General features: G+C 42.2%; 1 protein-coding gene and 1 pseudogene across 1 annotated transcript; both read left to right on the top strand.

The window, feature by feature from the left end:
* Positions 1–4,456: 4,456 nt before the first annotated feature.
* On the top strand, positions 4,457–5,136 carry LOC135565300 (polyubiquitin-like; annotated as a pseudogene).
* A 4,357-nt stretch (positions 5,137–9,493) lies between these two features.
* LOC135565299 (polyubiquitin-like) lies at positions 9,494–10,779 on the top strand. Its single transcript, XM_065011612.1, has 2 exons — positions 9,494–9,629; positions 10,090–10,779. The coding sequence occupies exon 2, from the start codon at positions 10,099–10,101 to the stop codon at positions 10,699–10,701; it is 603 nt and encodes a 200-aa protein (XP_064867684.1). The 5' UTR covers positions 9,494–9,629; positions 10,090–10,098; the 3' UTR covers positions 10,702–10,779.
* Positions 10,780–16,102: the final 5,323 nt, after the last annotated feature.

The raw sequence follows: 16,102 nt of genomic DNA, 5'->3' as shown, positions 1-16,102 counted from the left end.
TATGAAGAATAGGTAACATGTATTTACCATTGCTCAAACCAAAATACACCTTGGCACAAAGGAAGCATACTCAAGTGTTTCAATTCATTAAATATTTTAAATATCAGTTAGAATACAATTAAGACGTATTATTTCAGTTATAGGTTATTTTGCATGTGAGCAACACATTGAATGTGTTAGGATTCTGTTAGTTTTGTACCTTGTGTAGCATTTGACCAAAGTCCTAAACACCACCCCAGTCAATTTGCCTGGTTGTACCAGCTTGCTGCACTGGCATTCACAGGCCAGCCCTTGTAACATTATGTAACTCCTGAGGCACACACACGGTGCCCTCTTCATTCAGTCATTTGGGAGAAGATCTTGGGAGGCTTCACTTCCTCACAGATGCAAGCTAAGCATTCCAAAATAATGCCACCAATTTGGTCAACAGCACTCAAAACTGAAAACACAAAAACACAGATTGGCAACAGAGCACCACGGTATATTCCAAATGTATGCATCCTTAAAAGAAAAGCCAATGAGAACTGCTCACCTGTACAGACACATAGTTGATGTTGATGAACTGGAAGGGGTCCACACTTTCCAGTTCATCTTCAAAACAGGCCAATAACTACTATTCACCTTTCTGTGGAGTCTGCCCCCCTCTTACCCTAAAACAGCATTAGAATGGATTCAAATGAATGTACAGGCATGACAATAGCTGTCTGTGCCCAATAATGTTTGTACCATCTTTTGTGCTACTACCATATTGTGCTGCTGCCATGTTGTGTTGATAGAAGACTGCCCAAGGCCGAGAGAATGCCACTGAAAAACACGTAGACAGTTTATTTGTTGTCATGGTGGTGGTCAGAGTTGAAGAAAGTTTTCTTCAAGTGAATTCAAACAATGTGACTATGATAAAAGCAACTGTTGTCAGGAAAGACAAGGGGGGGTTCTCAGAGCAGAGGCTGATTGGCTGAAAAGACAGAGAGAAAAGAGGAAAGGTCTTGGCAAAGGACACATTTACCTTGGCATAGTTTGCAAATCAAAGTAGCCCCACATTCTTACGAGTCAACCACAAACAGGGTTGGGGTGTAATTGATTACATGTAAACTGAAAATACAGATACTTTTGAAAAACTAGATGATTTCTTCTCAGATTACTTTGAAATTCATAAAGGACATTAGCAAAAAAATACATTATGAAACCTTTATTTTCTCAATAACATTCAATTTAATATTGAAAAAAGGTGCATGTGGGGCCTCCTGAGTGGCGCAGTGGTCTAAGGCACTGCATCGCAGTGTTGCGGCGTCACTACAGCCTGGGATCAAACACAGGCTGTGTCAATGCCGGATGTGACCATGAGTACCATGGGCGGCGCACAATCGGCCCAGCGTCGTCCGGGTTAGGGGAGGGTTTGGCCGGGGGGGGCTTTGCTTGGCTCATCGCGCTCTAGCGACTCATTGTGGTGGGCCTGGCGCCTGCAGGCTGACTTCAGTCATCAGTTGAACGGTGTTTCCTCCGACACATAGGTGCAGCTGGCTTCCGGGTTAAGCAGGCAGGTGTTAAGAACCACGGCTTGGCGGGTCATGTTTCGGAAGCAAACACTCTACATCAAAACTCAGAAGGACAGACAGGGTCTCCTCAGTCTCGCGCTCCCCTCCGGGTCTGCGTCTTACCAAACGGCGTGCATCACAGACACCAGGGATCCTCAACTTCAGTCGATCCACCTCAACACTTCCCCTGTTATCACTGCTTTCAGCTGCTCTCTGCTCCGGAAAGAAAAGCAGGCCACAGCTCTCGTCAGTGTCAAAGGTTACATCCGTTTCCAAAACACTGCGCCCATCATCTACTGGATGCATGTCATGTTTTGTATTTGAAACAGTACCAAACTAAAACCTGAGATATTTTGGTTTGTTTGTTTTTAGTTTTTGTTTCATGAGGCCGGTCATGCAAACAGCGTCCGCCTGAAAATTGTTGTCCACCCCAGGCTCATTGAAAAGTCTCTCAGACCCCTGAGAATCACTGTTGTAGTTTAAGTATTCAATACATTTTCTTTGGTATACCTTCCCTATCTGCCTTCTTAGATAAATTGGAGCATCTTACGCCATGACTGTAATGGCTGCTAAGTCATATGGCTAAAAATATAAACACCCAAGCTTTCTCTGCTCTCATTGCTTATGACAGAAATTAGAATGACCAAGAATTCTGTCTCAAGGCACATCTGTAATGTAAAATGACTTTGTATTTTACTAACAGGACATCAGCGGTGGAAGGTGTCCTCACATACTTAGTGAGAGAATAGGCTAAGCTTCATGGGATGGCACAGGAAACAACAACTAACAGTAAACACCTATACTTCTCAGAAGTCTACACCTGATTGAACTGCTTTTAACACCACTGACCTCAGCTGACATGGCAGACATCAGTTCTGACTCATTAGAATCACATCAGTCAAATGCACAGAGGTCATTGACCCCTGGAAATATCCATAGAGGCAGAAATGAAAGAGGAGAACATAAGTTACTGGAGAATATAGAAGTTACTCTACATCCACTGGTTACTGTTTGTACTAGAGAACATACGGGTGAATAACATTGGGTACAGTCTGACTAAGATGTGTAGTCTGAATGACATGATTCAACTACTGACAATATAAACATGTGTTGACATCATTTTGGGGAGGATGAGGCAGGGTATAGTATATAGTATTTTATTTGTATTGCTGTTAAAATGACCTCTGCATTCACAAAGGTATATGTCTGACGTATCACAAAATACCTGCAATTCCTCATCATTGCCAGTATCATGTGGACCTGGGTTTTCCCAATGAGGTTGGGTTTCATTGATAATGACATTAGGTTTCTCTTTCCTTTCTGGTGTTTGACATATCTGTGTTGAAAAATAGGGAATTATATAGAATGATAGGGAATGACCTAGAACCTGGTTCAATGATAGGGAATGACCTAGAACCTGGTTCAATGATAGGGAATGATCTAGAAAAGGGTTCAGCAAAAGGTGGACTGCGGGCCAAACCGGGCCACTATATATGTTTTTGGCTCCCCAAAGGTTTAGGTCAAAATAAGACTAAAATCATCAGGAATTATGCAGAAATCTGTTCACCAAGGACTCCCACGAATAGAAAACTAGATGTGATCGTGTTTCAATGTAATCAAAGTATGAATTTATTTTTATTTGTAAATACAATCTAATTGTTGGCTTAGTTGTGGTCAATTTGTAGTGTACAAATTATTATAATTATGTTCTGACATCTGGATCATCCCCTCCGACAAAAATCGTCCGGAGGATGAATCTATATAGTTGCCTACCCCGATATAGAATAATGAATTATATGGAATGGTCGAGAGCAGGGGTGTCAAACTCATTTTACCCCGAAGACCGCATTCGGTGTTCAACGACGTCTGCAGAGCGGCACTGACATCAAAAATATATATATTTCCTTGCCTCAAAATTATGAATTGTCGATGCTCCCCGGCTCCCTAGTGATTATTGGAGAGCTGGACAGACAGTCAAGAAACTGCAGTTTAATTTTTAGTCACCGGCGGGCAGGATTGGAACCCCTCGCGGTGCGAATGTTTGACACTCCCCCCCGAGCTAGAGTGATCTTTGTGAATTTCAGTGTGATATGCATAAATTAAATCAATATTGGGCATACTTTGAATGGGGGCAAGTTACCATTGGGCAATATCAAAGAAACAATTTATTGCACTCAACTTTCTGCAAACAGCAGCAGACTACACCATTATTTTATATTAGAAACCGAAAGCTGCGCGGCAGAGAGGGAAAAAACGAATCTCAATTTGAGGGGCGGGGCGGGGCAGATCAGATGTTATATATACAGACTGCTCAGATGTACACTGACAGAACTATCACCATCTTTCATCGGATAAGTTTCAATTGTCAGCATACGGATTTACTAACAGTATTTCTTAAAACAAACTTGCAAGACTTCACAACAACAACTTCTCAACAATATCTACTGAGCATGTAAGTCATTTCCATTATTAAGCTACAACAGGCCTATTTTACAGAAATGTACTGGAGAAAAAAAGCTTAACAGCATATCAAGCAAATTATCTTAGAATTTGTTAGTTATTACAATGGGCTGAATAAATGGTAATGTTAAAGCCTGTAGGTAAATATAAAAGTTAGAATGCATTGTACAGTGTAACTTGTCATGAGTGTGTACGACTCCCTTATGTCTTTCAATCATCTCATAATGATTGTCATTATATACCAGCCATTTGAGTCAGCTGAAATGTTGGATAGAGACAAAACATTACATATTTTTAGCCTTATTATAAAGATCATACATGCTTTTAACACGTTATAAAGCATTACACCTGTAGGCTTTAAGTAAAGTGTTACTAAACTAATTCATTCAAAACATTCAATTGAGCTATGCTAATGTAAGGCCAAATAAATAATACATGAAATCCTCTTTCAGATATCTATCATGGAACTCACTATAACGCTTTTGAACGGGAACTCACTTCCCTGACAGTTCCGCCACACACCACCGTGGGGTCTCTCAAGAGTTTGATTCAACAACACTTTGAAGTGGCCACAACAAAGCAGAGGCTGTTAGGCGTCAATGGGAACAACATCAGTCTCAGCGATGATTCAAAAACTTTGAGCGACTATGGCCTGCATTCAGGATCTAAAGTGATGGTGCTGATTACGGAGCCCGCTCCTATCCAGGTGTTCCTGAAAAACGAAAGGGCCAGACACACACATATGATGTGGTGCCTGGTGAGACTGTAACCCAGTTCAAAGCCAAGGTACAAAACAAGGAGGCAGTCCCTGCCAACCAACAGAGGCTGATTCATGAGGGTAGGCAGCTCGAGGATGGCCAGAGGCTGGAGAACTACAACATCAGAAATCAAAGCACCATCTATCTGACGCTCCGTCTAAGGGGAGGCTGAAGAAACCCAGTATCGACCTGAAACCACCTGTCACATGAAGCCCTTAACTTATTATGCATTCCATGTCTATAGAGAAAAAGCAATCAATCTTGAACAAAAATGTGAATTGTCCTACATTTGTAATCAATTGTAAACTTTAAATTAAGCATGGCTGATATAGGCGTATATTAATGAGATTGTTATCAAGTAATAAACATGTATAAAACTAAAACTGTCAACCATCATTGTCATGGCTCCAACTCAAAAGAAAAGACAAAGCAACATGAGGTACTGGTCAGTTTCTTGTCCGTTGTGCTATTGCTCTCTTATTTGACATGATAGAGACAGAGCAGTAACATTTACAGTTGAGTTGACTCAAACTGAGACAAGGCAGTCCACATGAGGAAACTACAGGCCGGCCTTGTCAGCAATATACGCAATGTTTCATGGTCTGATGAAAATCCTAAACGTTGCACGTTCAGATGGTTTTAAATTAGTTTGATTCAAGGCCAAACAGTTACTATTATTCATTTCCTACAGCACTTTTGCTTTGCTTCATCTTAAACTAAACAAATATAAATGTGTATCTATGAAGAATAGGTAACATGTATTTACCATTGCTCAAACCAAAATACACCTTGGCACAAAGGAAGCATACTCAAGTGTTTCAATTCATTAAATATTTTAAATATCAGTTAGAATACAATTAAGACGTATTATTTCAGTTATAGGTTATTTTGCATGTGAGCAACACATTGAATGTGTTAGGATTCTGTTAGTTTTGTACCTTGTGTAGCATTTGACCAAAGTCCTAAACACCACCCCAGTCAATTTGCCTGGTTGTACCAGCTTGCTGCACTGGCATTCACAGGCCAGCCCTTGTAACATTATGTAACTCCTGAGGCACACACACGGTGCCCTCTTCATTCAGTCATTTGGGAGAAGATCTTGGGAGGCTTCACTTCCTCACAGATGCAAGCTAAGCATTCCAAAATAATGCCACCAATTTGGTCAACAGCACTCAAAACTGAAAACACAAAAACACAGATTGGCAACAGAGCACCACGGTATATTCCAAATGTATGCATCCTTAAAAGAAAAGCCAATGAGAACTGCTCACCTGTACAGACACATAGTTGATGTTGATGAACTGGAAGGGGTCCACACTTTCCAGTTCATCTTCAAGGCAGGCCAATAACTACTATTCACCTTTCTGTGGAGTCTGCCCCCCTCTTACCCTAAAACAGCATTAGAATGGATTCAAATGAATGTACAGGCATGACAATAGCTGTCTGTGCCCAATAATGTTTGTACCATCTTTTGTGCTACTACCATATTGTGCTGCTGCCATGTTGTGTTGATAGAAGACTGCCCAAGGCCGAGAGAATGCCACTGAAAAACACGTAGACAGTTTATTTGTTGTCATGGTGGTGGTCAGAGTTGAAGAAAGTTTTCTTCAAGTGAATTCAAACAATGTGACTATGATAAAAGCAACTGTTGTCAGGAAAGACAAGGGGGGTTCTCAGAGCAGAGGCTGATTGGCTGAAAAGACAGAGAGAAAAGAGGAAAGGTCTTGGCAAAGGACACATTTACCTTGGCATAGTTTGCAAATCAAAGTAGCCCCACATTCTTACGAGTCAACCACAAACAGGGTTGGGGTGTAATTGATTACATGTAAACTGAAAATACAGATACTTTTGAAAAACTAGATGATTTCTTCTCAGATTACTTTGAAATTCATAAAGGACATTAGCAAAAAAATACATTATGAAACCTTTATTTTCTCAATAACATTCAATTTAATATTGAAAAAAGGTGCATGTGGGGCCTCCTGAGTGGCGCAGTGGTCTAAGGCACTGCATCGCAGTGTTGCGGCGTCACTACAGCCTGGGATCAAACACAGGCTGTGTCAATGCCGGATGTGACCATGAGTACCATGGGCGGCGCTGTCGGCCCAGCGTCGTCCGGGTTAGGGGAGGGTTTGGCCGGGGGGGCTTTGCTTGGCTCATCGCGCTCTAGCGACTCATTGTGGTGGGCCTGGCGCCTGCAGGCTGACTTCAGTCATCAGTTGAACGGTGTTTCCTCCGACACATAGGTGCAGCTGGCTTCCGGGTTAAGCAGGCAGGTGTTAAGAACCACGGCTTGGCGGGTCATGTTTCGGAAGCAAACACTCTACATCAAAACTCAGAAGGACAGACAGGGTCTCCTCAGTCTCGCGCTCCCCTCCGGGTCTGCGTCTTACCAAACGGCGTGCATCACAGACACCAGGGATCCTCAACTTCAGTCGATCCACCTCAACACTTCCCCTGTTATCACTGCTTTCAGCTGCTCTCTGCTCCGGAAAGAAAAGCAGGCCACAGCTCTCGTCAGTCTCAAAGGTTACATCCGTTTCCAAAACACTGCCCCCATCATCTACCGGCTGCATGTCATGTTTTGTATTTGAAACAGTACCAAACTAAAACCTGAGATATTTTGGTTTGTTTGTTCTTAGTTTTTGTTTCTTGAGGCCTGTCATGCAAACAGCGTCCGCCTGAAAATTGTTGTCCACCCCAGGCTCATTGAAAAGTCTCGGAGACCCCCTGAGGCTCCCTAGTTGAGAATCACTGTTGTGGTGTAAGTATGCATACATTTTCTTTGGTATAACATCCCAATCTGACATCTTAGTTAAATTGGAGCATCTTACGCCATGACTGTAATTGCTGCTAAGTCATATGGCTAAAAATATAAACACCCAAGCGTTCTCTGCTCTCATTGCTTATGACAGAAATTAGAATGACCAAGAATTCTGCCTCAAGGCACATCTGTAATGTAAAATGACTTTGTATTTTACTAACAGGACATCAGCTGTGAAAGGTGTCCTCACATACTTAGTGAGAGAATAGGCTAAGCTTCATGGGTTGGCACAGGAAACAACAACAAACACTAAACACCTATACTTCTCAGAAGTCTACACCTCATTGAACTGCTTTTACCACCACTGACCTCAGCTGACATGGCAGACATCAGTTCTGACTCATTAGAATCACATCAGTCAAATGCACAGAGGTCATTGACCCCTGGAAATATCCATAGAGGCAGAAATGAAAGAGGAGAACATAAGTTACTGGAGAATATAGAAGTTACTCTACATCCACTGGTTACTGTTTGTACTAGAGAACATACGGGTGAATAACATTGGGTACAGTCTGACTAAGATGTGTAGTCTGAATGACATGATTCAACTACTGACAATATAAACATGTGTTGACATCATTTTGGGGAGGATGAGGCAGGGTATAGTATATAGTATTTGATTTGTATTGCTGTTAAAATGACCTCTGCATTCACAAAGGTATATGTCTGACGTATCACAAAATACCTGCAATTCCTCATCATTGCCAGTATCATCTGGACCTGGGTTTTCCCAATGAGGTTGGGTTTCATTGATAATGACATTAGGTTTCTCTTTCCTTTCTGGTGTTTGACATATCTGTGTTGAAAAATAGGGAATTATATAGAATGATAGGGAATGACCTAGAACCTGGTTCAATGATAGGGAATGATCTAGAACCTGGTTCAATGATAGGGAATGATCTAGAACCTGGTTCAATGATAGGGAATGATCTAGAACCTGGTTCAATGATAGGGAATGATCTAGAACCTGGTTCAATGATAGGGAATGATCTAGAACCTGGTTCAATAATAGGGAATGATCTAGAAAAGGGTTCAGCAAAAGGTGGACTGCGGGCCAAACCGGGCCACTATATATGTTTTTGGCTCCCCAAAGGTTTAGGTCAAAATAAGACTACAATCATCAGGAATTATGCAGAAATCTGTTCACCAAGGACTCCCACGAATAGAAAACTAGATGTGATCGTGTTTCAATGTAATCAAAGTATGAAATATTTTTATTTGTAAATACAATCTAATTGTTGGCTTAGTTGTGGTCAATTTGTAGTGTACAAATTATTATAATTATGTTCTGACATCTGGATCATCCCCTCCGACAAAAATCTTCCGGAGGCTGAATCTATATAGTTGCCTACCCCGATATAGAATAATGAATTATATGGAATGGTCGAGAGCAGGGGTGTCAAACTCATTTTACCCCGAAGACCGCATTCGGTGTTCAACGACGTCTGGAGAGCGGCACTGACATTAAAAAAATATATATTTCCTTGCCTCAAAATTATGAATTGTCGATGCTCCCCGGCTCTCTAGTGATTATTAGAGAGCTGGACACAGTCAAGAAACTGAAGTTTAATTTTTAGTCACCGGCGGGCAGGATTGGAACCCCTCGCGGCCCGAATATTTGACCCCCCCCCCCCCCCCCCCGAACTAGAGTGATCTTTGTGAATTTCAGTGTGATATGCATCAATTAAAATCAATATTGGGCATACTTTGAATGGGGGCAAGTTGCCATTGGGCAATATCAAAGAAACAATTTATTGCACTCAACTTTCTGCAAACAGCAGCAGACTACACCATTATTTTATATTAGAAACCGAAAGCTGCGCGGCAGAGAGGGAAAAACGAATCTCAATTTGAGGGGCGGGGCGGGGCGGGGCGGGGCGGGGCAGATCAGATGTTATATATACAGACTGCTCAGATGTACACTGACAGAACTATCACCATCTTTCATCGGATAAGTTTCAATTGTCAGCATACGGATTTACTAACAGTATTTCTTAAAACAAACTTGCAAGACTTCACAACAACAACTTCTCAACAATATCTACTGAACATGTAAGTCATTTCCATTATTAAGCTACAACAGGCCTATTTTACAGAAATGTACTGGAGAAAAAAAGCTTAACAGCATATCAAGCAAATTATCTTAGAATTTGTTAGTTATTACAATGGGCTGAATAAATGGTAATGTTAAAGCCTGTAGGTAAATATAAAAGTTAGAATGCATTGTACAGTGTAACTTGTCATGAGTGTGTACGACTCCCTTATGTCTTTCAATCATCTCATAATGATTGTCATTATATACCAGCCATTTGAGTCAGCTGAAATGTTGGATAGAGACAAAACATTACATATTTTTAGCCTTATTATAAAGATCATACATGCTTTTAACACGTTATAAAGCATTACACCTGTAGGCTTTAAGTAAAGTGTTACTAAACTAATTCATTCAAAACATTCAATTGAGCTATGCTAATGTAAGGCCAAATAAATAATACATGAAATCCTCTTTCAGATATCTATCATGGAACTCACTATAACGCTTTTGAACGGGAACTCACTTCCCCTGACAGTTCCGCCACACACCACCGTGGGGTCTCTCAAGAGTTTGATTCAACAACACTTTGAAGTGGCCACAACAAAGCAGAGGCTGTTAGGCGTCAATGGGAACAACATCAGTCTCAGCGATGATTCAAAAACTTTGAGCGACTATGGCCTGCATTCAGGATCTAAAGTGATGGTGCTGATTACGGAGCCCGCTCCTATCCAGGTGTTCCTGAAAAACGAAAAGGGCCAGACACACACATATGATGTGGTGCCTGGTGAGACTGTAACCCAGTTCAAAGCCAAGGTACAAAACAAGGAGGCAGTCCCTGCCAACCAACAGAGGCTGATTCATGAGGGTAGGCAGCTCGAGGATGGCCAGAGGCTGGAGAACTACAACATCAGAAATCAAAGCATCATCTATCTGACGCTCCGTCTAAGGGAGGCTGAAGAAACCCAGTATCGACCTGAAACCACCTGTCACATGAAGCCCTTAACTTATTATGCATTCCATGTCTATAGAGAAAAAGCAATCAATCTTGAACAAAAATGTGAATTGTCCTACATTTGTAATCAATTGTAAACTTTAAATTAAGCATGGCTGATATAGGCGTATATTAATGAGATTGTTATCAAGTAATAAACATGTATAAAACTAAAACTGTCAACCATCATTGTCATGGCTCCAACTCAAAAGAAAAGACAAAGCAACATGAGGTACTGGTCAGTTTCTTGTCCGTTGTGCTATTGCTCTCTTATTTGACATGATAGAGACAGAGCAGTAACATTTACAGTTGAGTTGACTCAAACTGAGACAAGGCAGTCCACATGAGGAAACTACAGGCCGGCCTTGTCAGCAATATACGCAATGTTTCATGGTCTGATGAAAATCCTAAACGTTGCACGTTCAGATGGTTTTAAATTAGTTTGATTCAAGGCCGAAACAGTTACTATTATTCATTTCCTACAGCACTTTTGCTTTGCTTCATCTTAAACTAAACAAATATTAATGTGTATCTATGAAGAATAGGTAACATGTATTTACCATTGCTCAAACCAAAATACACCTTGGCACAAAGGAAGCATACTCAAGTGTTTCAATTCATTAAATATTTTAAATATCAGTTAGAATACAATTAAGATGTATTATTTCAGTTATAGGTTATTTTGCATGTGAGCAACACATTGAATGTGTTAGGATTCTGTTAGTTTTGTACCTTGTGTAGCATTTGACCAAAGTCCTAAACACCCCCCAGTCAATTTGCCTGGTTGTACCAGCTTGCTGCACTGGCATTCACAGGCTGAAAAGACAGAGATAAAAGTGGAAAGGTCTTGGCAAAGTACACATTTACCTTGATATAGTTTGCAAATTTTATTTTTTATTTATTTCACCTTTATTTAACCAGGTAGGCAAGTTGAGAACAAGTTCTCATTTACAATTGCGACCTGGCCAAGATAAAGCAAAGCAGTTCGACAGATACAACGACACAGAGTTACACATGGAGTAAAACAAACATACAGTCAATAATACAGTATAAACAAGTCTGTATACAACGTGAGCAAATGAGGAGAGAAGGGAGGTAAAGGCAAAAAAGGCCATGGTGGCAAAGTAAATACAATATAGCAAGTAAAACACTGGAATGGTAGTTTTGCAATGGAAGAATGTGCAAAGTAGAAATAAAAATAATGGGGTGCAAAGGAGCAAAATAAATAAATAAATTAAATACAGTTGGGAAAGAGGTAGTTGTTTGGGCTAAATTATAGGTGGGCTATGTACAGGTGCAGTAAGCTGTAAGATGCTCTGACAGTTGGTGCTTAAAGCTAGTGAGGGAGATAAGTGTTTCCAGTTTCAGAGATTTTTGTAGTTCGTTCCAGTCATTGGCAGCAGAGAACTGGAAGGAGAGGCGGCCAAAGAAAGAATTGGTTTTGGGGGTGACTAGAGATATACCTGCTGGAGCGTGTGCTACAGGTGGGAGATGCTATGGTGACCAGCGAGCTGAGATAAGGGGGGACTTTACCTAGCAGGGTCTTGTAGATGACATGGAGCCAGTGGGTTTGGCGACGAGTATGAAGCGAGGGCCAGCCAACGAGAGCGTACAGGTCGCAATGGTGGGTAGTATATGGGGCTTTGGTGACAAAACGGATTGCACTGTGATAGACTGCATCCAATTTGTTGAGTAGGGTATTGGAGGCTATTTTGTAAATGACATCGCCAAAGTCGAGGATTGGTAGGATGGTCAGTTTTACAAGGGTATGTTTGGCAGCATGAGTGAAGGATGCTTTGTTGCGAAATAGGAAGCCAATTCTAGATTTAATTTTGGATTGGAGATGTTTGATATGGGTCTGGAAGGAGAGTTTACAGTCTAACCAGACACCTAAGTATTTGTAGTTGTCCACGTATTCTAAGTCAGAGCCGTCCAGAGTAGTGATGTTGGACAGGCGGGTAGGTGCAGGTAGCAATCGGTTGAAGAGCATGCATTTAGTTTTACTTGTATTTAAGAGCAATTGGAGGCCACGGAAGGAGAGTTGTATGGCATTGAAGCTTGCCTGGAGGGTTGTTAACACAGTGTCCAAAGAAGGGCCGGAAGTATACAGAATGGTGTCGTCTGCGTAGAGGTGGATCAGAGACTCACCAGCAGCAAGAGCGACCTCATTGATGTATATAGAGAAGAGAGTTGGTCCAAGAATTGAACCCTGTGGCACCCCCATAGAGACTGCCAGAGGTCCGGACAGCAGACCCTCCGATTTGACACACTGAAATCTATCAGAGAAGTAGTTGGTGAACCAGGCGAGGCAATCATTTGAGAAACCAAGGCTGTCGAGTCTGCCGATGAGGATGTGGTGATTGACAGAGTCGAAAGCCTTGGCCAGATCAATGAATACGGCTGCACAGTAATGTTTCTTATCGATGGCGGTTAAGATATCGTTTAGGACCTTGAGCGTGGCTGAGGTGCACCCATGACCAGCTCTGAAACCAGATTGCATAGCAGAGAAGGTATGGTGAGATTCGAAATGGTCGGTAATCTGTTTGTTGACTTGGCTTTCGAAGACCTTAGAAAGGCATGGTAGGATAGATATAGGTCTATAGCAGTTTGGGTCAAGAGTGTCCCCCCCCTTTGAAGAGGGGGATGACCGCAGCTGCTTTCCAATCTTTGGGAATCTCAGACGACACGAAAGAGAGGTTGAACAGGCTAGTAATAGGGGTGGCAACAATTTCGGCAGATAATTTTAGAAAGAAAGGATCCAGATTGTCTAGCCCGGCTGATTTGTAGGGGTCCAGATTTTTCAGCTCTTTCAGAACATCAGCTGAACGGATTTGGGAGAAGGAGAAATGGGGAAGGCTTGGGCGAGTTGCTGTTGGGGGTGCAGTGCTGTTGACCGGGGTAGGAGTAGCCAGGTGGAAAGCATGGCCAGCCGTAGAAAAATGCTTATTGAAATTCTCAATTATGGTGGATTTATCAGTGGTGACAGTGTTTCCTATCTTCAGTGCAGTGGGCAGCTGGGAGGAGGTGTTCTTATTCTCCATGGACTTTACAGTGTCCCAGAACTTTTTTGAGTTAGTGTTGCAGGAAGCAAATTTCTGCTTGAAAAAGCTAGCCTTGGCTTTTCTAACTGCCTGTGTATAACGGTTTCTAGCTTCCCTGAACAGCTGCATATCACAGGGGCTGTTCGATGCTAATGCAGAACGCCATAGGATGTTTTTGTGTTGGTTAAGGGCAGTCAGGTCTGGGGAGAACCATGGGCTATATCTGTTCCTGGTTCTAAATTTCTTGAATGGGGCATGTTTATTTAAGATGGTTAGGAAGGCATTTAAAAAAATATCCAGGCATCCTCTACTGACGGGATGAGATCAATATCCTTCCAGGATACCCCGGCCAGGTCGATTAGAAAGGCCTGCTCGCTGAAGTGTTTCAGGGAGCGTTTTACAGTGATGAGTGGAGGTCGTTTGACCGCTGACCCATTACGGATGCAGGCAATGAGGCAGTGATCGCTGAGATCTTGGTTGAAGACAGCAGAGGTGTATTTAGAGGGGAAGTTGGTTAGGATGATATCTATGAGGGTGCCCATGTTCAAGGCTTTGGGGGGGTACCTGGTAGGTTCATTGATCATTTGTGTGAGATTGAGGGCATCAAGTTTAGATTGTAGGATGGCTGGGGTGTTAAGCATGTTCCAGTTTAGGTCGCCTAGCAGCACGAGCTCTGAAGATAGATGGGGGGCAATCAGTTCACATATGGTGTCCAGAGCACAGCTGGGGGCAGAGGGTGGTCTATAGCAGGCGGCAACGGTGAGAGACTTGTTTTTAGAGAGGTGGATTTTTAAAAGTAGAAGTTCAAATTGTTTGGGTACAGACCTGGATAGTAGGACAGAACTCTGCAGGCTATCTTTGCAGTAGATTGCAACACCGCCCCCTTTGGCAGTTCTATCTTGTCTGAAAATGTTGTAGTTTGGAATTAAAATTTCAGAATTTTTGGTGGTCTTCCTAAACCAGGATTCAGACACAGCTAGAACATCCGGGCTGGCAGAGTGTGCTAAAGCAGTGAATAGAACAAACTTAGGGAGGAGGCTTCTAATGTTAACATGCATGAAACCAAGGCTATTACGGTTACAGAAGTCATCAAAAGAGAGCGCCTGGGGAATAGGAGTGGAGCTAGGCACTGCAGGGCCTGGATTCATCTCTATATCGCCAGAGGAACATAGGAGGAGAAGAATAAGGGTGCGGCTAAAAACAATAAGAATTGGTCGTCTAGAACGTCTGGAACAGAGAGTAAAAGGAGGTTTCTGGGGGCGATAAAATAGCATCAAGGTATAATGTACAGACAAAGGTATGGTAGGATGTGAATACAGTGGAGGTAAACCTAGATATTGAGTGATGAAGAGAGAGATATTGTCTCTAGAAACATCATTGAAACCAGGAGATGTCATAGCATGTGTGGGCGGTGGAACTAATAAATTGGATAAGGTATAGTGAGCAGGACTAGAGGCTCTACAGTGAAATAAGCCAATAAACACTAACCAGAACAGCAATGGACAAGACATATTGACATTAAGGAGAGGCATCCTTAGTCGAGTGATCAAAAGGGTCCAGTGTGTTGTTAGCCACCTCTTGCGTTCCGTCAGTAGATTAGTGAGGTTCCGTGTGGTAGAGGGGATTAATCCAAATCACACAAAAAAAAATAAACAACAAATAAATAAAAAAATAAACATTAGATATAGTTATAGAGGCCCAAGAAGAAACATAATAATAATACAAATAAATAAATTGTCCGATTGTCTATTCTGAGAGCAGCCGGTAAGACAGCTAATCAAAGTAGCCCCATACTCTTAGGAGTCAACCGCAAACAGGGTTGGGGTGGAATTGATTACATGTAAACTGAAAATACAGATATTTTTTAAAAACTAGATGATTTCCTCTCAGATTACTTTGAAATTCAGAAAGGACATTAGCAAAAAAATACAGTATGAAACCTTTATTTTCTCAATGACATTCAATTTAATATTGAAAAAGGGTGCATGTGGGGCCTCCTGAGTGGCGCAGTGGTCTAAGGCACTGCATCGCAGTGTTGCGGCGTCACTACAGCCTGGGATCGAACCCAGGCTGTGTCAATGCCGGATGTGACCATGAGTACCATGGGCGGCGCACAATCGGCCCAGCGTCATCCGGGTTAGGGGAGGGTTTGGCCGAGGGGGCTTTGCTTGGCTCATCCTGCTCTAGCGACTCATTGTGGTGGGCCTGGCGCCTGCAGGCTGACTTCGGTCATCAGTTGAACGGTGTTTCCTCCGACACATTGGTGCAGCTGGCTTCCGGGTATGTTTCGGAAGCAAACACTCTACATCAAAACTCAGAAAGACAGACAGGGTCTCCTCAGTCTCGCGCTCCCCTCCGGGTCTGCGTCTTACCAAACGTCGTGCAAATTACAGATACTTTTGAAAAACTAGATGACTACTTCTCGGACTACTTTGAAATTCAGAAAGTACTTAGCAAA

Source organism: Oncorhynchus nerka, linkage group LG27 (genome assembly GCF_034236695.1).
Source record: "Oncorhynchus nerka isolate Pitt River linkage group LG27, Oner_Uvic_2.0, whole genome shotgun sequence".
In the NCBI taxonomy this organism is placed as follows: domain Eukaryota; kingdom Metazoa; phylum Chordata; class Actinopteri; order Salmoniformes; family Salmonidae; genus Oncorhynchus; species Oncorhynchus nerka.
Note: the sequence above shows the minus strand (reverse complement) of the source record. Positions and strands in the feature narration are given on the sequence as shown.

What these genes read in the sequence shown, in the direction of transcription:
- LOC135565299 (XM_065011612.1), top strand. Translation starts at nt 10,099, where the DNA reads ATGGAACTCACTATAACGCTTTTGAACGGGAACTCACTTCCCCTGACA.